A 25,217-nucleotide genomic window follows, 5' to 3' on the forward strand; every position below is an offset into this window, starting at 1 on the left:
AACTCCAGCGGCAGCAGCAGCAGCCTCCGGCCCCCACATCCCTCCCCTCAGGGCCCCGGTACATCCAAATACCTACCCAACAACTCCAGCAACTCCAGCGGCAGCAGCAGCAGCCTCCGGCCCCCACATCCCTCCCCTCAGGGCCCCGGTACATCCAAATACCTACCCAACAACTCCAGCAACTCCAGCAGCAGCCTCCGGCCCCCACATCCCTCCCCTCAGGTCCCCGGTTCATCCAGATACCCATCGACCAAATCATCTCACAACTCAGACGGCAGCAGCCTCCGGCCCCCACATCCCTCCCCTCAAAGTCAAAGTCCCTGCCCTCAGGTCCCCAGTACATCCATACACCTACCCAGCAGCAGCAGCAGCAGCAGCCGCCGCCTCTGGTCCCCACATCCTTCCCCTCAGGTTCTCATCCAGATCCAAATGCAATACCCTCAACAAGCACTGATCCTCGGTCATCTGTATCCTTGGGTTCAACACCATCATCTCCATCTCCACCATCTCGGACTCCATCTCCAACTCCATCCAAAAAAGGTTTAGTACCTAAAAAGAAAATGGAAACGGTACACTGAAATGTATGGAGCAAAATTACATTTCTTGTAATATATGTATAATCTACTATTCTTCTTGTAATATATTCACAGAAGATGAACACAGGAAAAACCTGTTTTTACTCTCATCAATGCACAAGCACCATCACCTCTACTGTTCCAATAAACCATCATACCACTCAAAAATACGCACAGACATCGAGAACAAAGTATACAGTATGACCGGGGATCAGTGGCATGCCAAGATCAATAACCTTCTTAGTCGACAAACAGGGACGGATCGAATCTCGTGGGAATACTACGCGGTACATTTACATTTACATTTAGGTCATTTAGCAGACGCTTTTGTCCAAAGCGACTTACAATAAGTACATTTGTCAAAAGAAGGAAACCACAACGTATCATTGCTGATAAATTAAGAGCTAAAAATAAAACAAGTGTTAGGTCCTCATCTGAGTAAACTAGTACTTCAAGAGCAACAGTGCTACGATCAGAGTGCTATAGGTAAGGGTTTTTTTTTTTTTTTTGGGGGGTGTTAGTGGGTCATGCTATGTAGAGTCGAGGTGAAGTCTGAACAGGTGAGTCTTGAGCCTTTTTCGGAAGATGGCAAATGACTCTGCTGTCCTGACATTAGTCGGGAGTTCGTTCCACCACTGAGGCGCCAGAACAGAGAAGAGTCTGGACTTTGCTGAGCGACATTTGTTTGATTTCAGCGATGGCGGTACCATCCGGCCAGCTGAAGTAGAGGAGCGAAGTGCTCGCTTCGGGGCATGAGGTTTGACCAGTGTTTGAAGGTAGACGGGTGCCGTTCCATTGATGGCCCTGAAGGCCAGTGTCATCGTCTTGAATTGGATGCGTGCTGCAACAGGGAGCCAGTGGAGGTCACGGAGGAGGGGGGTCACATGGGAGAATTTGGGTAGATTGAAGATAAGGCGTGCTGCAGCGTTCTGGATACGCTGCAATGGTTTAATCGCAGAGGCCGGGAGTCCGGCCAGGAGAGAGTTGTTTATTGTTTATTTTGGGCATGTCAGTTAAATCATCATCACACATCGTTTTCACATAGTAACAAAAAATACACATGGCCGAAAGGGAAAGCGGGAGAAGCCAAGGCTTATCTAGTCCCGCCCCCATTACACACAGGATAGAATCAGAATCAGAATCTTTTCTTTTCATTGCATTTTTCATTTGACATAACTTTTCCTTTTCCTAGTGACATTTGACATAACATGTTACAGCAGTAGGTGGTACAGAGAGCTGAAGTCCAGTGCATACAGATTACGTGTGTGTCTGCACACATGTCCATATTGTTCATCACAATAGAGCAACAGTCTCAACATGTAGACAAGGTCCGAGTTGCAGTAGTCAAGGCGGGAGATGACCAGTGCTGGGACCAAGAGTTGCGTTGCATCCTTTGTGAGGAAGGTCCGAATCCTGCGGATATTGTAGAGGGAAAATCTGCAGGATCGGGCCACAGCAGTGATGTTGGGGGTGCAGGATAGTTGGTCATCGAGGATTACACCCAGGTTCCTCGCAGTTGACGACGGCAATACTGTGATGCCCTCGACAGTGACCGACAGGTCCATGCGAGGGCAGTCTTTCCCTGGGATGAAGAGGAGTTCGGTTTTATTCAGGTTAAGCTTGAGGTGATGTGCAGTTGTCCAGACAGAGATGTCAGCCAGACAGTCCGAGATGCGAGTTGCAATGTGAGTGTCAGAGGACGGGGGAAAAGAGAGGAACAGCTGGGTGTCATCTGCGTAGCAATGGTAGGAGAATCCATGCGATGTGATAACGGAACCTAGTGATCTGGTGTATAGTGAGAACAGAAGCGGTCCTAATACTGAGCCTTGAGGGACACCCGTGTCCAGAGAACAGGGTTTGGACATAGAGCGGTAAGAAGTGTATCTGTTTCCTGATAGACAATTTAAACGTGTGCAAGACCTTCTATACAATTTAAAGCTTGCACTTAATTCACCTTTATATTTCATCCATACTTCAGAATGTCATCTTATTTTCAGCCAAAACATTACTATGGTAACAAGAGCATACAGACAGCACCAGCCTTAATACAAATATGCCTTCATGTGTCTGCAGGAAATGGATTACCTTTTTGGCTGTTCAGGCGTGGGGAGTGTGCTCGTAGTGTGTAATGATTCAAATGTTTGTTAGGTATAGCCTACTTACCAGGCTAGGCCTACTTGACCTGAGCGGTTAATAATTAACAAACAGAAACGAATGAAAATAATGTTTTCTCTGTGAGCTACACTTAAGTACTGCACTGCATATGTCCAACATACAACAACATTAGACATGAAAACATATGAATAGTTTCAAATAGAGTTATTCCAATCCATGCATGTTAATTGAGGGTTCATAACATGCACTTGAAATGCCATACATAGCAGTGAGTTGCACATGATAACTTTCATGACTACAAAAGCAATTCTGATGGTAGCTTTCATTGGGCTACTACAACAATAGCCTACTCATCACGCACGCACCTAACACGTGTACACGCCAGGACTCGAACCCACGTAACCACACTCCACCGTGGTGGACTAGTCGACTAGTCGACCAGCGCAAATTTTACTGCATTGGGGAGTGCGATTACTTAAGCTAACGTTTCATTGAACAGATAGGTTAGCTGGCATCTGTCAAGCCTACACTAAATTATGCACTAGCGATATGGTGTGTGGTGTCGGGACAACATTACACCTTTATCCACATAGCCAAGCCTTATGCATGCAGAAAATTCCTCACCTTTGCTCCTCGGCCTCCATCAACAAGGGGAGTTCCAATGCGTTGATTTCGTCCACGACGAAGAAAGCCAGCGCCACTGGGTAGGCCATAGTCTTCGTGCAAAGTCCGTAACGTTTCCCCTGGCTCGACAGTTTTTGTTATGTATATAATTATTAATACATTTTAAAAAAGTGCACCTGTGTCCGACTTGACGTGGTGGGAACTTGACGTGTTTATGACGAGTTCCGGCGGAAACTATCAAGTCTCGTGCATGCATCGGCGCAAATGCATGCGAACACAGGTGCACTTCACAGACTTTTTTTTTTATTTATTTTTTTTATTTAAACTTTATTAATAATTCTATACATAACAAAAACTATCGCGCCAGGGGAAACTTCACAGACTTTGCACAAAGAATATGGTCTGTCCAGGGGCGCTGGCTTTCTTCGTCGCTGACGAATTCGAGCCGAGGCATTTGAACTCCCCTTGTTGACGGAGTTTCTCACGTGGGAAATACCACGTGGTAATTCTAACCAACTAGGGCAACGTTGAGGGGAGTGTCTTATGTCCGCACTTATTTGAGACCATCTGCACAGAAAAGCATGCGGAGGGAGGTACCCTGGAGATCCCGTGAGTTTTTAAAGTCATGTGACATGTCGCAAAGGGAAGGTATCGCCAGCATTTCTGAGGTTTTTATCCCAGAATGCCTGGTTTTGCGAGGCAAATGCATGCGCATGCATGATTCGAAACCCGCGTAGTGCCGTGCAATGCATTCTGGTAGCGTCGTGGCGAATGTCGAGAGACGGCGCGCGAGTTGGCCGCTCCTCATTTGCATAAAGTTGAAGTCGAATCTACTTTATGCTAATCAGAGGCGCCGGGCTCGACTCGCCGCTTAGGAACACTCGCGAACGGTCGCGAAAATCTTCTAAACTGAATGTTGTCGATCTAAAATAAAGACAGATTCAGCAACGGCATAGATTATTTCTCGCTTAAAATGTTTTCAGAAACACCTTTCCGTGAACCATTTACGTAAAATAAGAGAAAGTTTCCAAACGAGCCGCCATGTTGGTCTTCGTGAACTCCGGAGCAGAGAGGACAGCTGTGAAAGCGATCGTCCAATCAGGTGCAGCCATGAAGTGTACGCGTGATTGTTTGAAGGAGAGCGCCTGTCAATCATCCTCTAGTGGCAGCCCACCAAGCGTGCAATACTGGGAAGTGGCGCGTCCACTCGCGTTTAAAATCGCCCCTGTGGACACGTACCTTCAGGTTCAAGGTACGTGTCACCTGTCACCTTCCCAAAAACTGCTGCAAAATAAATAATTTCCATAAAATAAATTTCAAGTAGTAATTGATTATTATTATTAGGCCCTGAGATAGGTCAAGGATTGGCAGCAACATTGATTTTGATGCATTGTTATTTTTTCTACAGTGTCCTTCTGGGCTAGAGTGGGTGACATCATCGCTTAGAGTGTGAGGGCTCCTCGAAATACTTCTGATTTTTTTCCTTTCCAAACTCCTCCCGGCCACAATTTTCACTCTACAGACGTGATATTTTCCAATTTTGTAGACAAACTTGTCCTGTCTCTCACAATGTGCTCAAAAACTCTGTGAGATTTACAGAATTTGAACTAGCAACCTCTAAGCGCGACCACATCGGTTTTTCTCCCCATTGACAATACAAATTGAGAAACAGATTTTCAAAGAAACCTGAAATGAGCAGCATTTCTAACTCGCCCTAGCGTCCACATTTCTGAAACTAGGAAAAAATAAAAGTGATCACTGTCTTCAGCAGAGTCTTGTGGCGCTAACGGTGTGAACATTTTGGCGATAGGAGTTTCAGTGTGAGCGTGGCAAGCTTTTGTTCGGACCCTCCGCGAAGCCGAAATGGAGCGATAGAGACAGGATTGAAGGCAGCGTGCGTAGAGTGCGTGCGCGCGTACGCGTAGAGTGCGTGCGCGTGTAGAGTGCCGTTGCTATGGTGATGGCACTCTGTGGCTTTGATCTTGAGAAGTGACAGCAGGTGTGCTCTGATTGGCGGACAGGAGCAGTGGACAGGAGCAGTCAGTGGGATTTGTAGTTTTTTTTGTCAAACATCTTCTGCTCAGGCATACCTCCACCTAGAAACTCCATTTAAACTTTAAAATGTCTGTCTATCTCTCTCTGTCTCACTCAGAAGTGACAGCAGGTGCGCTCTGATTGGCCGAAAGGAGCAGTCAGTGGGAGTTTTAGTTTTTCAAACAGTAGAACCTAGTAGTTCTCAGTACTTGAGTCTCAGAAGTACTCGGTAGTACTTGACATGAGTCTCCTTGGTGTGGTCGCTCGAATCGGCCCACGTCGGCGTTCATTTCAGCCGATTCAAATGTGTAATCCGCCATTCGAGTCGGCCATATTACGTAGCCCGACTTCATTTACCGACGCGAGTCGGGCAGTCAGTGCGGTGTGGACCCGCCTTTAAACTGTATATAAACGTAACAATATCATTGCTAACACACTGCTGAATATTCACGTTTGTTTTGGTCGGTGAAAACCGCTGTTTGTTTTGTTAAATTTGACGGAGATTTTACCCTCATTTGCATATTTAACGACCTGCTGCAGCAGACAGAGAGCTCTGACAGCCTGTGTGTACCGACTGTGTCCCTCGCTGTCCCTATAGGGGATAAATGTGCAGATCCTGATTCCTGGTCTGAGTGGTGTTTTTCAGTTTATAAGCAACCACATTAAAGCTGCTACACTAGCTTGCATTAAAAGTTGCTAGCAGCTAGCTAGGTAAACTTGACAGAGCCGTCTGAAGTCCCCCTCAGACCTGCTGTCCACACTCCTAGGCTACTACAACTTTCATGCAGTATTTATACTATATAAAATATAGCCGGCTAACATTGGATTTAAAAAAGACATCTAAACTATGATAACTCTTTTAAGGATTATTTATAAAATAAATTATACATAAATAATTAAATATTATGGTATACTCGCTTTCCAAAACTTCTTGTAGTCCTTTTAATTATTGCATGCTGTAGCCTACATCACTCCTCTGATTTTCAATGTTGATTAGGCTATTCGTTAATGGTTTTTTAATGTTTTTACTTTACTACTTGAATTTTGCTACCAAATTGCTTTTAATTCTCTCAAATATTTAGGAGCAAATCTCCACTATTTTATTTTCTTTAACCATGAGGTTACTGCAGTCAAGTGAGCCGTCGTTCGTCTTCGCAGAGTCAAGCCATCTGCACCAACATTTTGTGTGCGCCCGTGTCATGGAACTTACGGTGAATGAGTCCACTGAGAAAGTCAGCGCAGACCGCTATACAGCAGAGTGGTATAAGGAATTTAAAGATGATTTAACACCTATTATACTTCCCACACTGAACTGGGCTTTAAGAAAGGCGCAAACGCCACCCAGCTGGAAGGAGGCAATCATATCGGCTATACCAAAAGAAGGCAAGGATAAGACGGATTGTGGGTCGACCAATATCTGTTCTTAACGTGGACTACAGATTATTTACCTCGATTATGGCAAGACGATTAGAAGAGTTCCTACCGACATTGATCCATAATGACCAGACAGGTTTTATACAGCAACGCCAAACGCAAGACAATATAAGAAAGACATTACACATCATAGATTATATACAAAAAAATAAGATTGAGGCAATAGTAATAAGTGTTGACGCTGAAAAAGCATTTGATTCAGTTAATTGGGTTTTTCTTTACAGAGTGTTACACAGGTTTGGCCTTCATGATACAATTATAAAAACTATACGAGCATTGTATAACAATCCTACGGCCAGAATTAAAGTCAACGGATATCTATCTAACAGTTTTGCCCTCGAAAGAGGCACCAGACAGGGCTGTGCATGGTCACCTTTACTTTTCGCTCTATATTTAGAACCACTGGCTCAACATATTAGACAAAACAAAGATATAAGGGGAATTTCCATTAAAGAGACAGAGTATAAATTGGCCTGTTATGCAGATGATATTTTGTGTTTTTTGGGGCAGCCGACAAACACTTTACCTAAATTGATGGAATCATTTGAACAATATGGAAAATTGTCGGGATACAAGGTTAACATAAGTAAGACCCAATTACTTTCATATAATTACAGCCCACCCACCTGAAGATATTAAGAAGAAATACCCATTGATATGGCAAAAAAAATGTGGGATTAACATACCCATAGATCTTACAAAATTATTAGAATGTAATTACCTACCAGTACAGAAAAAAATTAAGGAAGATATAGCAAGATGGAACCTAATCCCTTTCTTTGGCCTATCTTCAAAAATTGAATCTATTAAAATTAGTATATTACCTCGATTATTGTACCTTTTTCAGACCCTACCAATTGAGATCAATCAAAGCCAATTCAACGAGTGGGAAAAAATGCTGTCAAGATATATATGGCAAAACAAAAGACCAAGGGTCCGTCTCAAAACTCTACAACTGACAAAAGACAAAGGGGGATGGGGTCTGCCCTCTCTCAGAGACTATTACCTGGCAACACAGATAAGAACTATTATATATTGGTGCAACCCAAAATATAATGCTCAATGGAAATCTATTGAGGAGAAAATATGTTCCACCCCAATACAAGCAATTATAGCAGACAATAATCTACAAAATTACATTAACAGTATTGAGAATCCATGGGTGAAATGTACTCTAAAAATGTGGAAAACTATCATAAAAGAATATAAATTAGAAGGAGATATTATGTTTCTTAAATGGTGTGCATATGACTCAGACTTCATTCCTAACCAATTAGACAGTAGATTTAAGGACTGGACACTTAAGGGATTAACAGCTGTATGTAAGGTAATGAAAGGAGGAACAATGCTCAGCTTTGATTCACTCAAAGAGAAATACCTTTTGGAAAAACAGGATTTCTATCGGTATCTGCAAATGCGACATTATGTTAATATGACGATGAAAAATGTGTTGGAGATAAATGTTAACTTGATAGAAATGTTTAGGAAAGCATATAACTCTGATGTAAATGGGAGAATAATTTCATGTGCGTACAAAATGCTGTCAAATCTTAAAACACATTCAACTTTATACATTAGGCAAAAATGGGAACAAGAAGGTGGGGTGAATGTATCTGAAGAGGAATGGACAATAATGTGGAGGTTTCATTGGAAATGTTCTAGTTCACAGAAATGGAGGGAATATAACTGGAAGAACTTGATTAGATCCATTTTCAAAGATGTTCTGCCCTCAGAAATCAAGACTATGTACTTTGGGAATTTACCCATGGCCTGGTTGAAAAAGGACAAATACAAAACTACATTTTGTTGGTTGCAGCTAAAAAGTCTTTAACCAGGAAGTGGTTATCGCAGGAGAGCCCAACTCTAAATGGATGGATGGACATCACAATGGACATTTACAAGATGGAAAAGATCACAGCATTTGTCAATCATAAATCAGAGCAATTTACCTCACTCTTTAAAAAGTGGATTCACTTTGTAACGCCCCAAAGGCCTGATTTTGTTTTCACAGAACATTAGTCAATTTACAAGCAAACAGACTACTCCCTAACTGTTCTACTGTTCTTTTTACTTGTATTTATTTTAGGTATTGTGTCGGTATGTGTGTACTGTTGAGATAATTTTTCAAGCGTACTATTCATGTCATGGAGAGCACACACAGAACCTGTGATGAATGATGTTGAAATGTTTTGACACCAAAAATCAATAAAAAATAAATTACAAAAAAAAAAAAAAAAGAGAAAGTCAGCGCTAGTTTAATACCGAGCGAGATAACTTCCGGTTTTCAAAATAAGACGAACAAGGCAATCTATCAAGCTGTTTGTGCATGTGTCTGTCTGTGTTTGTTTGTGTCTGTCTGTGTTTGTGTGTGTGTGTGTGTGTGTGTGTGTGTGTGTCTGTCTGTCTGTTAAAATTGCCTTTTATTTACACTGAAGCTTGTTCGGCTCACTTGACCGCAGTATGAGGTTGTGGTAGTTTTAGTATATGTTTCTCTAAAAAAATACACTGAGCAGATTATAAGTCTTCTATACTATTTTTGACATTGTTCATGGATTCATTTTTTTTTAATGTGTTTGTTTTTCATTCAATAAAACTAATTCCCTTTATTTTCCTTTTTCGTTTTCAGTGCAAAATGGCATACAGTGATGTGTGTAACATTCGCAAGAGGGCCCTGAAAAGAGTCGATCTTAAGCTTAGCTACTTGGAAAATGAAATGCCTGAGAATTCTGGGATAGTGCTGTAGTGATGAAGATCATCATGTGGGGCACTCACCTTTTACTGAATTGAATATTGGCATGGTGAGCTGTTTCCCTCATGACTATATGCATTTGGTATGTCTTGGTATAGTACGCAGGCTTTTAGATCTATGGATGGGAAGTGCTGGACCTCTATGTTGCCGCATATCGGCTGGTCAGTGCAGTGTCATATCGGAAAAACTGATCAGTTTGAAAGCCTTTATTCCAGCTGAGTTTGCTAGGAAACCAAGAGCACTTAAAGAGAGACTGAGATGGAAAGCAACTGAACTGAGACAGTTTCTATTATACACAGGTCCAGTTGTTTTAAGGGGTGTTTTGGATGAGGAGGTCTACAAGAACTTCATGCTGCTTTCAGTTGCCATTCACATTTTAGCTAGCCCATCATTATGTTTAGTGATGAATGACTTTGCCAGAGCTTTACTGTGCTCATTTGTGGGCCATTTCAGTCAGCTATATGGTGCTCAGTTTGTTGTGTACAACATTCATGGTTTAGTCCACCTCAGTGAAGATGTTAAGGTTCATGGCCACTTAGATCTCATATCTGGATTTCCTTTTGAAAATTATCTCTATAAATCAAAGAAAATGGTCAGGAAACCACACAGTCCTTTGAGTCAGATAATCCGTCGTGTCTCAGAAATGGACAGCACCGGTGCTGAAACCATAACTGAGAAACAGATAACTTTAGCAAAGGGGCAGAGAGAAGGACCTGTGCCTCATTTAATGGACACTGTAAAACAGTTTAAGCGTTTATTGATTGATGGTGTGACTATCACAACTTCATGTAGTGATAACTGCATTGGAATTAACAGTGCTGTTGCTTTGGTACAAAATATACTTCTGCGTGAGGGGTTTTATTATGTAGTGTATAAGGAGTACACCAAAAAGGAGATTTTTTTCACCTATCCTTCTGACTCTTCTGACTTTGGCATCCTTGTTGTTTCAGGTCTGTCATCAGACTTAAAATGTGCAAGGCTTGACAGTAATATGAGGAAATATATTAGGATTCCACTCGAGACTAGGGGCAGCTTCGTTGTTTTCCCTCTACTACACCTTGATTAATCTGTTTAAGCTTAATCTGTTCCACCCCTAGACCAGAGGAGGGAATACTGGCCTCAACTACCAATTTGTTTCTTTGTAAAAAATTCTCCTGTGATGATGGTATGATGTGTGTGTTGCAAAGTTCATAAGCAGTTCCCTGTGTTACAACAGTCTAGTGTTTTGTTGTGTTTATGAGATGTTGAAGTAGAGGAAGTTATTGTTGTATGCTGCAGTTGGATACTAGTGCTGGTAGGCAGAGAAAGAGAGTCCTTGTTAGTAAGCAGTGCAAGAAAGTCCATGGTGCGCCCCAGAGGTGAGCCATACTGAATCTGGAGGAGCTGAACACGCAGCGCCAGATGATGGGTGTTAATCCTCATTGGTGTGCTCTGAAGATTACACTTCAGCCTGGTTATCAGGGAGGGCTCTGGGTTCACCAAGAGGAGCAGGTGTATTTGGAGACCCACAGGTTTTGACATGGCTGGGGTCACCAGTGCCAAGCTTCACTTTACCAGTGCCTGATGGCAACAGGGAGGTGAGGAGATAGATTTACTGACGACTTAAACCCCTTCTCCAGCAGGGATTACACAGGTTAATGACAGTGTTTTTTTCTTAATTGCAGAGAAAATGTATCATATCGTCAGTTTTGAAGAAACGGCGGAGGTAGAGGTGGTGCCGGCCTTGTGGGTCAACGATGGTGTCTGTCAGTGGCCCCCCTATAAAACAGAGGGGGTACAGAGGGCCATAAAGAGCCAGCAAGAACCTGATCACACCTGGGCCTTGTATAATGCGAGAGTATTATACACAGCAAGTATGTGTAAATATACTTCTGTAATAAACTGATTTGTGAAAAAGTAATGACATAATATTAAATTGAGCTATGTTATAAACAGTTGATTATCACGAGGCACGAAGAAAGCTGCCACTTGCAGAGCAGCAAACAGATCTGCAGTCAGATGCTGAGGCTGAGTCTGGAAGGCCACCAAAAAGAATAAAGATCAAGTAAGAATTTTGTGAATCTAGGCTAAATGTTGTAAGTGTTTTAGTGTTACTGCAACTTCTCTGCACTGTACTTTTCTCCCATTTATTGCACATATCCTTGCATCTCGAGGTAATTTATACATGTTAAATTGTTGGTTGTTGATATTTTATGGGAAGCCTAGTTACAGTAATAGGAAATACTGGATATACAGTCAATTATTACTTTGCCAAAGCAGTGGGTATGCTACATACTTTAATGTTCATGTAATGTAAGCTGTGTACTTCTTTTAACTTACTTCTTCTCATCCTCAGTTGTATTTATTGCATGTTTGTCTCTAAAGGCCAACTAGGTACATGGATAATTATGAAAGTGAGGAGGATGCCTTTGTCCCAAAAAAGAGGGCACTTCCAAAAGCCCCCAAGTCATTTCGAAGATACACGATACACCCATCTAATGGTGTAACGGAGTGCACTGCACTCACCCAGGGCTCATTGGATGGAAGGACTTCAGAATATCAGGTAGAAATGTAAATCTCACAATTTCATTCAATTTCAGTTGTTGGTGTTACAATTATTTTTCAGATGCAAAATGAGAAGTAATTCAAATGTCTAAATTAGTCATATTTAAGGATTAAAATCATGAAAATATCTTTCATACCCCATGCCTAGGATAACACCCCCCTCGAGACCTCACTGCGCCAGGCCATTGAGGTGGCTAATTTTATGGAGCCTCAGCCAGCTGACACCCCAAGTCAACAAGGACAGGCTGGGAGGGTGTGCCCCGAAACCCAGGCAGCTCCAGTTTGGGAGGTGCAAGACCTGTCATCAAGGCAACGCCTCCAAAATTCATCTGTCTGCACTCAGATGTGTGGATGTAAGAATTACCAGACACGCACAGACATACATGCACACACACACACACACACACACACACACACACACACACACACAGATAGACAGAGACAGATAGACAGACAGACACAGAGATAGACAGACACATACATACACACACACACACACACACACACAAATAAACAGAGACATACAGACAGACATATGTTTGATATTACAACTAACTTAGGCTATCTCTATCCCGTTTCTCTCATATTCAGCTTTGCTTCATGACTTGCTGGTGAAGCAAGAAATAATAATCGAGCAGCAGCACAACATTATAAGAATGGTCCAAGACCTCCATGCTGCCATGCATAGCAGGACGGAAGGGGCAACCAACATGGAGCGTCACCATTCCTATTTCCCCCTTCGAAACGTCGAGCAGCTGATGGCCCTGGAGGGAGACCTGCAGTCCCTTCCTGGACTGACAAAAGAATTGGTAAACTGCCTTTGATTTGTGTAGGGCACATATGTCAAACTCAAGGCCCGCAGGCAAAAATCCAAATCTAGAGGAACAGCAGAGGCTGTAGAGCTACAGGTAGACCGGCTGGAGAGAGCAACCATCTTTTCTATACATTGAACCAGTCCGGCCCTCGACTTGTACCAAATTTTACATTTTGGCCCACAGTGTATTTGAGTTTGAAACCCTTGGTGTAGGGTAATGTAATGGTAGTTCAATGCAAATCAATGCAGGTAATTCTCTTTCACTATTTTCAGGTCACAACTCTAGGACTTGCTGGAGGTGCAACTGTGAAAGACACAGTTTGGGGCATCCTCAGACGAGCCATGATGAACGATCTGGCTCTGAAAATTACCTGGAGTGGTGCTAATCGAAAGCTGGCCTTTGACAGGCTTCAGCTAAAAGCTGTGGTAGTGGGTAAGTTTAATAACTATTAAAGTTTTAATGAAGCATTCCAAGGTTATAGTTGATTTAGTAAGTCTGTTTATGTTGTCTTTGTATATACTATCACTTTTAGCCGCTGTGAGAAGAAACCCCGCCTGCTCTTCAGCCACCGACAATGAAATTGCCAAATTAATTAAGAAATGGTTTTACTGGGCTGGAGACAGAGACGGCGGGAGGAAGAAGCGCCAGGACCAAGCAAAGACCAAGCCAGGACCCAGCCAGAACCCAGCTAGCACCCAGCCAGGAGCACGCACACAGATAAACAGAGACAGACAGACAGACAGACAGACAGATAGGCAGGCAGGCAGGCAGGCAGGCAGACAGACAGACACACAGACAGACACACAGAGATAGACAGACAGACACACAGAGAGATAGACAGGGGAGCAGATCTGGCTGACATCATGCTGGTGCCTGGCTCTGAAATATTTAATACAATAAAAATGTTACCCATGTAACATGTGTAAGCCTAATTATTTGTAAGAAATGGTGTACAGTCTGATTTTTTTAATGCAAGCAAAAGGGGGTTGTTGGTTACCATTCTGCTCTGGGTCTGCTGCGAGTGCGTCTGTGTCACCTCCACCACTTATGCCACAGATCGACTCCGACCCAATTAAGGAGGCAATTTTTTCCTCCGTCCCCGTCAAGATCAGGCTGGAGTCTGTTTGGCCTCCTCCAGTCTGCCTGATGCTGCGTTTAAACGCAGCAACGCGTTTCTTGGTGGCCAGCTTCATATCCGACCATTTTTTCTTGACCTAAATGTAAAGAATTGTTTTGATCAGTTAGCAGACATAAGCTTTTAGGCTGCGGATGAAAAGATTAATTTAAGTCGTTAGGCATGGGTTAAGTTATTGAGAATTATATTCAAACCTCAGCTGGAGTCCGTTCCTCTACGGCAACGCTGTTGACTGCCTCCATTATCTTTTTCCAGACAGCGTTTTTGTGAGCCCCTTTTATGCCACCCTTCAGGCTGCCAAAAAGCACTGTCTTGTTGTGTTCCACCTCCGATGTCAGGATGCCGATCTCCGTGTCAGAAAAGTTTCTTTTCTTACCCATGTTTCGTCTCTCCATGTTTGACCTCAGTGGGCGAGGCCTCCGAAACAGGAATATTTATGGGCGTAACATGTTAATGACGATCTAATTCAGCCGCCGCATTTATCAAGGCCCGCTCATTCGTACGCTGAGATTGGTCAGATACGAACGTTTCATAAATCGCACGTGTGTCCTGTCGTAAGACCAAATCTGCGCTCAGATCTGCGCCCGTTTTCACGCAAGATTGATAAATGAGGCCCACTGTGTGCAGCCTGGACGGCTGTCTCCTCCAGACTGAGCGGCTTCCAATAATAGCCGATACTGAGCACACACAAAGTTGGGTTAGAACCTTCACACTATTGTGACTTGTATTCTCTTTTTATGAAACAGTTGTTGTTATATGTTCTATATATTGGAGTTATCTCACATACGTTCTTTGATGTGATTTAATTTAAGTTTTTGACTTGCCTTGTCTTTTTCATGTTGTGATGTTGGGGATCTGAACAAATAAAACCAAAACTATAACGTGTTTATAAAGTTGTTATATTTAATATTATTGTTATTAGGCGAATTCGACTTGATGTAGCCGCCTGCAGCGCGCTACCTAACGTGATGTATTGTGGGTTGAAAGCGATGCATGATGGCTAGAATTGTGTCCGACTTCGCAGCCGACTGCAAAGACGTCACAGGGTCGCGACCATATCACATGACCCAAAACATCGCGGGAACAGGTTTTTAAGAGGCGCTTCTTGCAGCGCTTGGCAGCGCGGTCCACGGTGGCTGCAACTGGCTTATCCACACCTCCGCTACAGCGGAATGGTTCTCATTGGTTAAAAGTTCAATGACGCTCAGGTCCGCACTCGGCGGCCACCTTGTGGTGAAATGAATAATGCCTTCCACATGTTGCCTTGCGTGTGTGTGTGTGTATGTATGTATATATGTATGTGTGTGTGTGTGTGTAATATATATATATATATATATATATATATATATATATAAAACATATCCTCTTTGGTTTGCTGCTGTGTTCTATCGCTTGAGCACTATAGTCACGTTGACTTTGTTGTCCGACTTGACGGCGTTTGGCTGCCGTCTCTTTTAGAGCCCGCCCCCTCAGACACCTGCAGCTCTCGTCGGCGTGGTAAGTCAAGTCAAGTCAAGCCAAGACCATCCCGAACAAGCCTACTGTCTGTTTTTGGCCTGCATTCTCTTTCTGTACCTGGCCGTACAACTAATAAAAAAAAGAAGTAATGATTTAAATCTTCGTATTTGTTTTTCAAATACAGCAGTAAATAATTATGAAGTGTGGGGGGGGGCTACTTTTTGGCTGGGTTGTGGGGATTTGGAGCTCTTCTGGGGCAATTATGGCTGTATTTTGGAAGTCCACAATTAGTTTTGGCCTCTTTTTGGCTGGATTCTGGGGATTTGGGGCTCTTCTGGGACGGTTATGGCTGTATTTTGGAAGGCCACATTTTTTTGGGGTTGAGTTTTGGCCTCCTTTTGGTTTGATTTTGGCTTGCCTATTTTGGGCCATTTAGGGCCCGGAAGCCTGGCCATAATCTTGCCAAACTGACCAGCCAGATTTGGGCCAAAATGATGCCAAAAGGTTTTTGCTATCTGGATACCGTATAGTGCTTTATATACATACCTTATATGCTGCCCTTGTAGTGCGTTCCAATCTTACAAAACTAGACAGCTAGCTAACAACTTTAAGAAGAAGTGGAATCCAATAGACAAGGCTTTCTTTTCCTGTTTCTTTACTGAATGCTCTTTTCCTCTTAAGTTGTTGTAAAACTGTACAAATACAGAAATAAAAACGTACATGAGTTTACATTTCATGTTCATTGCTAACACACGGAATCACGGAAGCTAGCATTGCTAATCAGATTACATTTTAATCTTAAATCAGTCAGAATCCTACGTATTTGACATAATTCTTGTCAATCTTAACAAAGACTAGTAAGAAATCGTATGACATTTACTTACAGACAAATCATTTCCAAAGTTCAAACGTGTTCTCGATAGGATTGCAGGAGCGATATTACAGCGTGGTCTTTCTTTGTCGAATGAATCAGGAAGAGAACGAAAGTAAACTGATGTTTACACTGGCGCCAGTATCACAATTTGACCACAGTGTGGCAGGATTTACCAAGCTAAGGCAAGATACACAGGAACATAAACTGAAAACAATGCATTTCTTGTGGAAGGCAGAACACCTTATGTTCATACATTATTGATATTTAGTGTCATTATTTTATACTTTTATACTTTATATTTGTATAGTTATTTGACACGTCTCTTATAACGGCAGCTGTACAATTTCCCGGTCTGTTACTAAAGTATTATGATTCTGATTTCCACATATATTTATGAACAACCCCCGTGATCCTGAATACAGGAAAAGCGGTAGAAAATGGATGGATGGATGGATTTATGAACAAATAGAAATAAATGTGAACGTGGTCGCAAACTACAGATAGCCTACAGATCACGTCTAACAGGATGTAACTTTTTCTATGACTTCCTGTCAAATCTTCTTGGCCGATGTGAACGCACTACGTACTCAAATTTACGTCACAATTTAGTACGAGTAGGACGTAAGTATAGCATTTCGAACAGCTTTTAGGCTCCGCCTTCTGCTGCTCCGCCTGCTCTCGTTTCCTTTCCAGGCGAGGCGTAGTTCATCTCCAACGAGCGATTGGGCCGAAAAGTGCGTCATCATTAGGGCGGGACATCCTCCAGCTATACTGCTCTGGATTGGCTGCTGGTCTTCAGACTGGGAATATTTTGAAAGTATCAGGGCGGGTACAGACCGTACTGCAGTTACGTTTCAGTGTGTTTGTCAAACTGACAAAACGGCTTGCTGATTGTTAGCCCATTAAAATTAACTTATTTACTTGGCGAAGTATTAAGTAGTTCTTTGTAATCCTGAATGGAACAGGAAGCAGGGGAAAACCCGTCTGCTGGGACGAGGACAACAGGGAACGAGATGGCAGACATCGTTGACTTGGATTCCTATGTGAACGTTGAACTCGGCATGGAAAAAAACAACGTGATTTCTGAATTTGGATATAATAATGTGTCCGATATAACTCAAGGTCTGTGTCATATTTTTTTATTTTTCTGTGATAACCACTTCAGCGATAGCTAATGGCAATGTGTTCGCTAGCGTTGGCAGCGTTGGAAATCGTAAATTAAGAGCAGCCATCTATACAAACAGGAAATCCATGTAGCATCACAGTCTAGCCTAATACATTCCGTTTACTTTTTTATACAGTCAGGTAAGATATCCTTTCTAAATTGAAATGGGTCAGAAATTAGCTACGTTAGCATGCTAAAATTAGTTTTGTCAATTAGCAATTGTTACACAGTTAGCGAGTACTTCCTAACTAATTTCTACCATGCAGAAACCTCCTAATCTGAAAAGTGAAGCCAAATCTGCAGTGCCTTAAACTCTCATTCTCTCTATAGGCCGGGGTGTCTCCTCCTGGTTGCAAAAAGCAGTCAGACTGCATGGAAGTCTCTGAGAAAATGATCACTTGATTAATTATCTCAGAAAGGCGCGCCCTCACTACCGTCACTATCAGTGCAGTTAGCTACTAAGATGACTAACAATTCACTGGTTGCAAAAATTACAACATGGTAACGGCCAAAATTCCCAACTCAATGCTTCAAAACCGTCGTCCACAAACCACTTTGTGAAATCATAATGACTTCGTCCATTCTTAATCTATATTCCATGATCTCTACATAAGAAGTAGTTTGTGCTGTGTTTTAACTTAGTGATGTGTAAAATACGTTTTTCCCCCCCAACAGCTCTGTTTCAGAATGAAGAGGAGGATGACAGTGATGATGATGACGACGACGACGACAGTGGCACAGACCATTTGAACTCTGAAAAGTCAGGGACTCAGCTGCAGAGACGTGAGCACCATGGAGGAGTGAATTTGAGTCTTCCTGACACCTTCCAGACCAGCCACCTGCTGTTCTATGAGAGGTTCAAGGCATACCAAGACTATATGCTCGGTATACTCAAGCGTTCTTATATATGCAGACTTGTGCAAAATAATTATCATAATTTTGAGTCATTCCTAATCTCAATCACTGTGTATATATTGCTTTGTAGGAGACTGTAAGCCATCCGAGGTACAGGCCTTCACAGCAGACTACCTGGAGAAGGTGGTGGAACCGTGTGATTGGTCAGCTCTGTGGTCTACTGATGTCTTCGATGTCCTGGTGGAGGTCAGACAACAAGTTTTTTTTTTTTAATTTCATATTTTTATTTTGACACCATTTGGCCCTATGTCGATCTTGAGTCAAAAAAAGATTTGGAGGAACTTGACTCCCAGATAATGTAGATGTCATTTAACAGGAGGGTGCAATCTCTGTTGGCTTGACTGACCTGTTGAATTTTCGCTGGTCGTAGTGATCAGTTAATTCCAGACAACGACGGAAAAGTGTTTTTTATGAGGCTAAAAAAAGGGTGAACTTCTTTTGAGTCTATCCACAGAGCAGTAGTTGATGGAAGCATACTCTGATCTGCTTTTTAGGTTGTTGTTGTTTTGTTTTTTTACAATACTTAGATTGAAATTTTACTTGTGACCGCTCATTGATCTGAGCTGTTCATGATTTCAGGTGTGTGATGTGGACTTGAAGGATCTGAAGGCATGTGTGAGGCTGGTGCTGCCTCTGCAGTGTGACACCAGAGGCTGTGAACTCACTGAGGAGGCCATGAAGTCTCTGCTGGAGGCCACTCAGCATAGAGTCCCTCTGCAGCAGCTCCACGTGGTGTACGACCAGTCTGGGGACTTTGATCAGACTGCCCTCGCTCTTGAGCACCTCAGGTGGGACTCCCGAGTTGATCCTGTGTCTTGAGTTCACTTGTTATTATGTGGGCACATTTTTTAAAAAGTCTGATAAAGTTTACTGGTCAGCAGTACCATCATGTCCTCTTCCCCACTCTACTCTTCTATCTGCAGGTTTTTCTATATACACATCTGGAGGCAGTGGGATGAGGAAGATGAAGATGATGACTTCGACTACTTTGTTCGTTGTGTGGAACCACGTCTCAGGCTGTGAGTCCACTTTGCGTCTGGGTGATTATGTAGAATTTGTCATGCTGTGTTTAAACGCAAAGTGAATTTTCTGCATGGTGCTATAGCACACAAATGCAATGCAGAATGTGAATAATCCTCCTGACGTTGCTGAATGAGAAATGAGGGAAACAAATTTTGTCTCCTGTGTCTGTGGCCCCCAGAGGTCTAGATAGTAGCTCACATTAGTCCAGAGACCAGACCAGACTATGTGGAGAAACCAGAGACTGTCTGTTGTCCCCCAGAGGTCTACGATAGTAGCTCACATTAGTCCAGAGACCAGACCAGAGGAACCAAAGACTGTCTGTGGTCCAAACGACAAGGTCACTGCCATATTTATGTCTAGATTACCTTATTTAGAGTGTTGATGGAGCAGCTACAATGTTTGGTTTCCTGGCGTATCTGGTTCTTCATAACATGTACAAAGCCGCAATAGTGGTTATTTTAGCCATGATGGAGCAAACCTTGTTGTTTCCCCCCTCCTCTCCAGTGCGTCAAGCGTGCATGAAGCAGATAAACACAAATTATCCCATGGTTAAACTTGTGTGAGTAATGCGAGTCTTCTCATTTTCCTGAATCCTATTTAAAAATGTGTCTTCTCTCAGCTACTATGACATCTTAGAAGACAGAGTTCCTGCAGGCCTGGTGGCAGAGTACCAGTCCTTACTTGAAACCTGCTCCCAGTGCTTCCAGGAGTTCTCTGTGCTACGTAGCGCCCTGAGCAGTGACTCGGACTCAGAGCTGGACAATGTGTCCATGGTGGAGGGTCTGAAGCTTAACGACCAGCTGGAGACATTCAAACGCAAGCTGCACATCATCGAGAACCCCTTGTTGAGGTAAGGGGTCTAGAGAGATTTTAAACCATCGCCACTACTTCCTCTTTGTCCCTCTTGTTCAACCCTATCTCAATGTCTTTGTCGTTCTTTACCTTCCAGGTATGTGCTGGGCTACAGAGGTAACGCCAGGCAACAATGTGTGGAAAGCCGTGGGCTCAGAGCATCGGGTATGAAGGTGGTGCATGTGGTCACAGCGTCCTGCAGTACCATCCAGCTGCAGTCCCTCCTCAGTGACAGACTGCTGCCTCTGTGTTCCTCTGAGGACACTGAGATTCAGGTGAGTACCACGCACACACATTCTCAGCTACCCAGTAGTGGGCCACAGTGCTATATTGTGGACTATATAGTAGGGCTGAGCGATTTTATCGATTCTGCGATATAAATCGATATTTTGTTTCCACAGAAAGTATAGATTTTTTAGCCACGAGTATCGATACATTAAGTCCCATTCAAATCCCCCTGGCACTCTGCTCGCTGCGCCGAGAGACGGCCGCGCAGGATCGCGGCGCTTCGCGTCTGGTCTGAACTGCACTATCGGTTAACAAAGGCGCCGAAAGGAAGCGTGCTCCGTTCGCGGTGCTTCAGCGGCCGCCCGGTTCACGCCGGCATGACGCCAGGTTCACACCAGCTGCTGCAAAGCGTCACGGCCACGAAAATCACACATGATCTGCTGCCCCCCTGTTCAGACCAGACGCGTATTTCTCCGCGACGGTCGACAAGTGCTTCTGCTCAGCTGTTATTCATTCAGAGCTATTTTTTTCATCGTGGGTAAGTAAATAACCTCATGAAATTAATAAGCCATATTACTGTAGACACCCAAAACCCCATCCCCGCCCGAGAGAGAGAGAGAGAGAGAGATGAAAATAAACTTTAGGACACTACTCTGGTCAATTTCTCTACTTCGTTAATTACGTCACTGCTGTCACACAATTTGTCAGATCAAAGGTTGACGATCCATAAAAACAAAAGGAGCACTATACGCTGCCATCGTCATTGAGCAGGCAATAAGTATATTTTCCCAAATTAATAAATGAATAAAAGTACTTTGTGACCATCTGTGTAATGATGCTCTATTTCATAGATTTGTCTCATCTAGGGATGTTAACCGGTGACCGTTTGACCGGTGGTTGACCGTATCAACGTTACGATTTAAACTTGTCGGTAGTCGGTTAAAAAAAAATTTAAAAACCAGGTCAGCTTGGACTGTGGAGTGTTTGTTGTCTCAATTCACACAAAATATGATCGGATGAGGTGACTTATTGGAAGTTGGACAGACACAGCGTCTCCCACTGTATAATTTCTCCTCAAGTCTTAATTATTCCTGCATGCGAGGTGCAGAGAATGCGATCTCAATTATTATACACAGTAGTAGACTACACGCTACGTGACTAGGAGTAGACTACAAGACTACAGTTTGCCATCTCATCACAAGATCTTTTTTTGTGTGAAGTGAACAAATTATCCCTCACACACAATTTTTCATAAATCGCATGTTTATACTTAATAGCCCAAATAAAAACATTTTGCGCAAGGCCACACAGGGTTGGTTCGGATCTCACAACAAAGTTAACGAAATAAAGAATAATAATTATACAAAAAAGAGAGTTGTTCTGTCTGTTGTTAGAAGGCACACAGTGAGTTAGACCTGCATTGGCAGGTGCGTCTTTTACGCATTCCGAAGTTGCCATAATAATACATTCAAACATACCCACTCTTACTCCTTAGAGTAAATGAATAAATACATAAATACATAAATAAATACTTCATTCACATGAGCACATCTCCAAACTGCAGTGTCTGGTTTTCCACAGAACACAACACCTGATTAAAACACCAAACCTGCTGGAAAGTGTCCAGATCTCCTGCTGCTCTGTAATAGGGTGGTAAACGATAAACCGATGCGACCGGATATTCGGTTCAATAAGTGAGAGATACGGCTGCATCGGTAGCAGCCTCCTCAATCGATACGAATTATCAATGAATTCCTAGATGAATCGGTTATAGAGTCATGGATCGGGTATCGCAAGACTTTGAAGCGGTTGGCGGCATTACACCAGCGTCTCTAAAACAACGCGAGAGGTCCAGACGGGTCCCCCACAGGACCGGCTCTTGAAGGATCCAGTGCAGGGAGTCTGCTTGCCCCCTCCTCTCTTTCCTCAGCAGGTTCCACACCCTAAAAACACTTTTATAAAAAGCAGGTAAAGGAGATGTGCTCATGTTCGGTATGAACATTAAAAATTTAAATCATGACCCAGGCCTCTAAAACCCTGCAGAATGCAGCGGGACAGGGGTCTCCACAGAGTGTCCTTTGGTCCGGTCAGTAATCTTTGGATGAACTGGAGGTGGAAAGCCGTGCCCCTGCTGGCCAGATGGACCAAGCCCTGCCCCCCTCCTTTTTAGGTAAAAACATGACACTCTGTGGGACCCAGTGCAACTTGTCCCAAATAAAATCAACTAAAACCGACTGAATTTTAGACAGGAGAGAAACCGGGGGATCAACACAGGCCAGCCGGTTCCACAGGGAGGATGAGACCAGGTTATTGGCTATTAAGGTTCGGCCTCTATACGACATTTTGGGGAGTAGCCACCTCCACTTCTCCAGCCGCCCTTTGACCTCCTCCAGGACATTATCCCAGTTTTGTTTTGGTGTTGGTCTCATCCCCCAGGAAGACTCCAAGGTATTTGAATCCTCCTCTTTTCCACTGTAGTCCACCAGGCAGCCCGAGCCGGCCCCCCAGCTCCCCTCCTGCCATCAGAGCCTCGCTTTTCCCCCAGTTCACTCTAGCAGATGAAATAAAACCAAAGTTATTCACAGTGTCAGTTAAAATGTCAACATGTTGGGAATTAACTAAAACAACAAGATCATCCGCGTACACAGACAGTTTAAAAGACACGGGACACTGGGGGAAACAAACCTGTAAGTTTAGCTCTGAGTTTGTGGAGCAGAGGCTCGGTGGCTACCGAATATAACATCCCAGAGAGAGAGGAGCCCTGCCTTACCCCTCTCTGGATCTCAAATGGTGCGCTCAGCCCGCCGTTAATTTTCAGAACGCTTGCAATGTCACTATAGAGAACCTGGACCATGGCTATGAAGCCAGGGTTGAACCCAAAAGCAGCCAGAGTCTGCCACAGGTACTGGTGTTCAACCCGGTCAAAAGCCTTTTCTTGGTCTATTGAAATCAGACCAGTCTCTATACCCAATGAACTGGAGAGCTCCAAAACGTCTCGAATTAAAGTGACGTTGTCGCTGATGAGCCTGCCGGGCACACATTAGGTCTGGTCAGGGTGGACGATAGACGCCATCACCTCTCTCAGTCTAAGGGCCAGAGCTTTGGACAGGATCTTATAATCTGTGCACAGCAATGAGACCGGCCTCCAGTTTTTAAGCTCCTGCAGGTCTCCCTTTTTTGGCAGCAGGGTTATCGCGGCCCTCTTGCAGCTCAGAGGCAGTTTGCCGGTCTTCAGGCTTCTATTTATGACCTCAAGCAGATGTGGTCCTATTATGGACAAGAAGGACTTGTAAAAGTCAACAGGAAGGCCGTCCATGCCTGGAGCTCAGCCGCTCTGCAGGCTCATGGTGGCAGTGTGGAGCTCCTGCAGCGTCACCTCTGCTGCCAGTCTGCTGTTGTCAGCCTGGCTGACCTGAGGGAGACCGCTGAGGAGGCTGCTGTGCACATCTGGATTATGTGTCCACTCACTCTTAAACAAGTTTCTGTAAAACTCTGCAGCATACTTCCTGATCTCAGAAGAGTCTGAGACTTGGGAGCCGCTACCCGTTCGTAAAGAATGAATGGTCTTCCTTTGTCCATTTTTCCGCTCCAGCCCAAAGAAGAAGCGAGATGGGGCGCCCATCTGGGTCCATCAAAGGCGGTCCAGTCTGGCCAGAGATAAAACCCCCTCCCTACTGTGGCTCCAGGTGTACTGTCTGTGCTGACTGTTAAAAACCCTCCACACATCACTCAGCTCCTGGTTCTCCTTGGTGTGTGAGATGAAGGAGGGTGTGGCTCAGGATGGTTCCTGTCTAAGGTTGGATTTTCTGTGCAGTTAAAATCACCCCCTAAAAACATAAAACCATCATCCTCACAGTTCTTAACACAGTCACTTAAAATGTTTAAAAAGGCTACCCTGTCCACATTCCATATTCCAGAGAACCTTTGGATATTTCTTATACAGTAATATGTGACACCGATCGTTAAAAATTCATTAAATTTAAATGGCCTGTTTCCAATGACTACTTTCACTTCAGGTGCATTCTAGATGACCTCAGGTATCTTCTCACAAATTGACGGAATGGTTCTCTGGAATATTTGAAGAAAACGCGTCTTTGGGTATTTCTTATACAGTAATATGTGACACCGATCGTTAATGAAGGAGGGTGTGGCTCAGGATGGTTCCTGTCTAAGGTTGGATTTTCTGTGCAGTTAAAATCACCCCCTAAAAACATAAAACCATCATCTTCACAGTTCTTAACACAGTCACTTAAAATGTTTAAAAAGGCTACCCTGTCCACCGCTTTAGTGGGAGTGTAGACATTTAAAAACACAAGTTTAACATTTCAAACACAGCTTTAACTTTTAATAAAACACCTGGAATGACTTCATCAACAGTAAAAGAGGCAGGTAAAAAGCTCTGAGCAAATAAAATCCCCACTCCTCCACTCAGACTGGACCTGTGGCTTAAAATCACCTCCCCTTTAAAAGCCCTTTTCCAGTCACTTTCATTGTCTGTGGTGCTGTGGGTTTCTTGAACTAGCATGACATCGATTCTTCTAGTCTCCATCAGTTTAAAAAGAGCGGCTCGTTTAAAATCAGACCTGGCCCCTTTCAGGTTTAAGGTTCTGATATTAAAATCACACATAGATAAAAAATAAAAAACGATAAGAAGAGCAGTCAGTAAAAGGTAAAAGC

The 25,217-nt window shown here is 43.4% G+C and overlaps 2 protein-coding genes across 3 annotated transcripts in view; one reads left to right on the plus strand and one right to left on the minus strand.

Annotated features, from left to right (window-relative positions):
• Positions 1–415: 415 nt before the first annotated feature.
• On the minus strand, positions 416–14,927 carry LOC311011054 (nuclear apoptosis-inducing factor 1-like; the record flags this gene model as incomplete). The annotated part of the gene is made up of 3 exons (XM_084005764.1): positions 14,220–14,927; positions 13,888–14,104; positions 416–549 (listed from the first exon to the last, which is right to left on the minus strand). Exons 1-3 carry the CDS (start codon positions 14,418–14,420, stop codon positions 416–418), a joined length of 552 nt encoding a protein of 183 aa, XP_083861890.1. The 5' UTR covers positions 14,421–14,927.
• A 2,227-nt stretch (positions 14,928–17,154) lies between these two features.
• Positions 17,155–25,217, plus strand: part of shcbp1 (SHC SH2-domain binding protein 1) — a 39,336-nt gene continuing 31,273 nt past the window's right edge. Inside the window, exons 1-7 of one of the 2 annotated variants that reach the window (XM_084007029.1) lie at positions 17,155–17,479; positions 18,198–18,407; positions 18,508–18,623; positions 19,017–19,225; positions 19,361–19,456; positions 20,080–20,310; positions 20,410–20,587. In XM_084007029.1, coding sequence (XP_083863155.1) covers positions 17,314–17,479; positions 18,198–18,407; positions 18,508–18,623; positions 19,017–19,225; positions 19,361–19,456; positions 20,080–20,310; positions 20,410–20,587 — 1,206 coding nt within the window. In that variant the 5' untranslated portion in view covers positions 17,155–17,313. The remainder of the gene's footprint in view (positions 17,480–18,197; positions 18,408–18,507; positions 18,624–19,016; positions 19,226–19,360; positions 19,457–20,079; positions 20,311–20,409; positions 20,588–25,217) is intronic. The other variant, XM_084007028.1, reaches the window with a different exon arrangement.

This window comes from Eutrigla gurnardus, assembly GCF_963514095.1.
Source record: "Eutrigla gurnardus genome assembly, chromosome: 1".
NCBI lineage: Eukaryota > Metazoa > Chordata > Actinopteri > Perciformes > Triglidae > Eutrigla > Eutrigla gurnardus.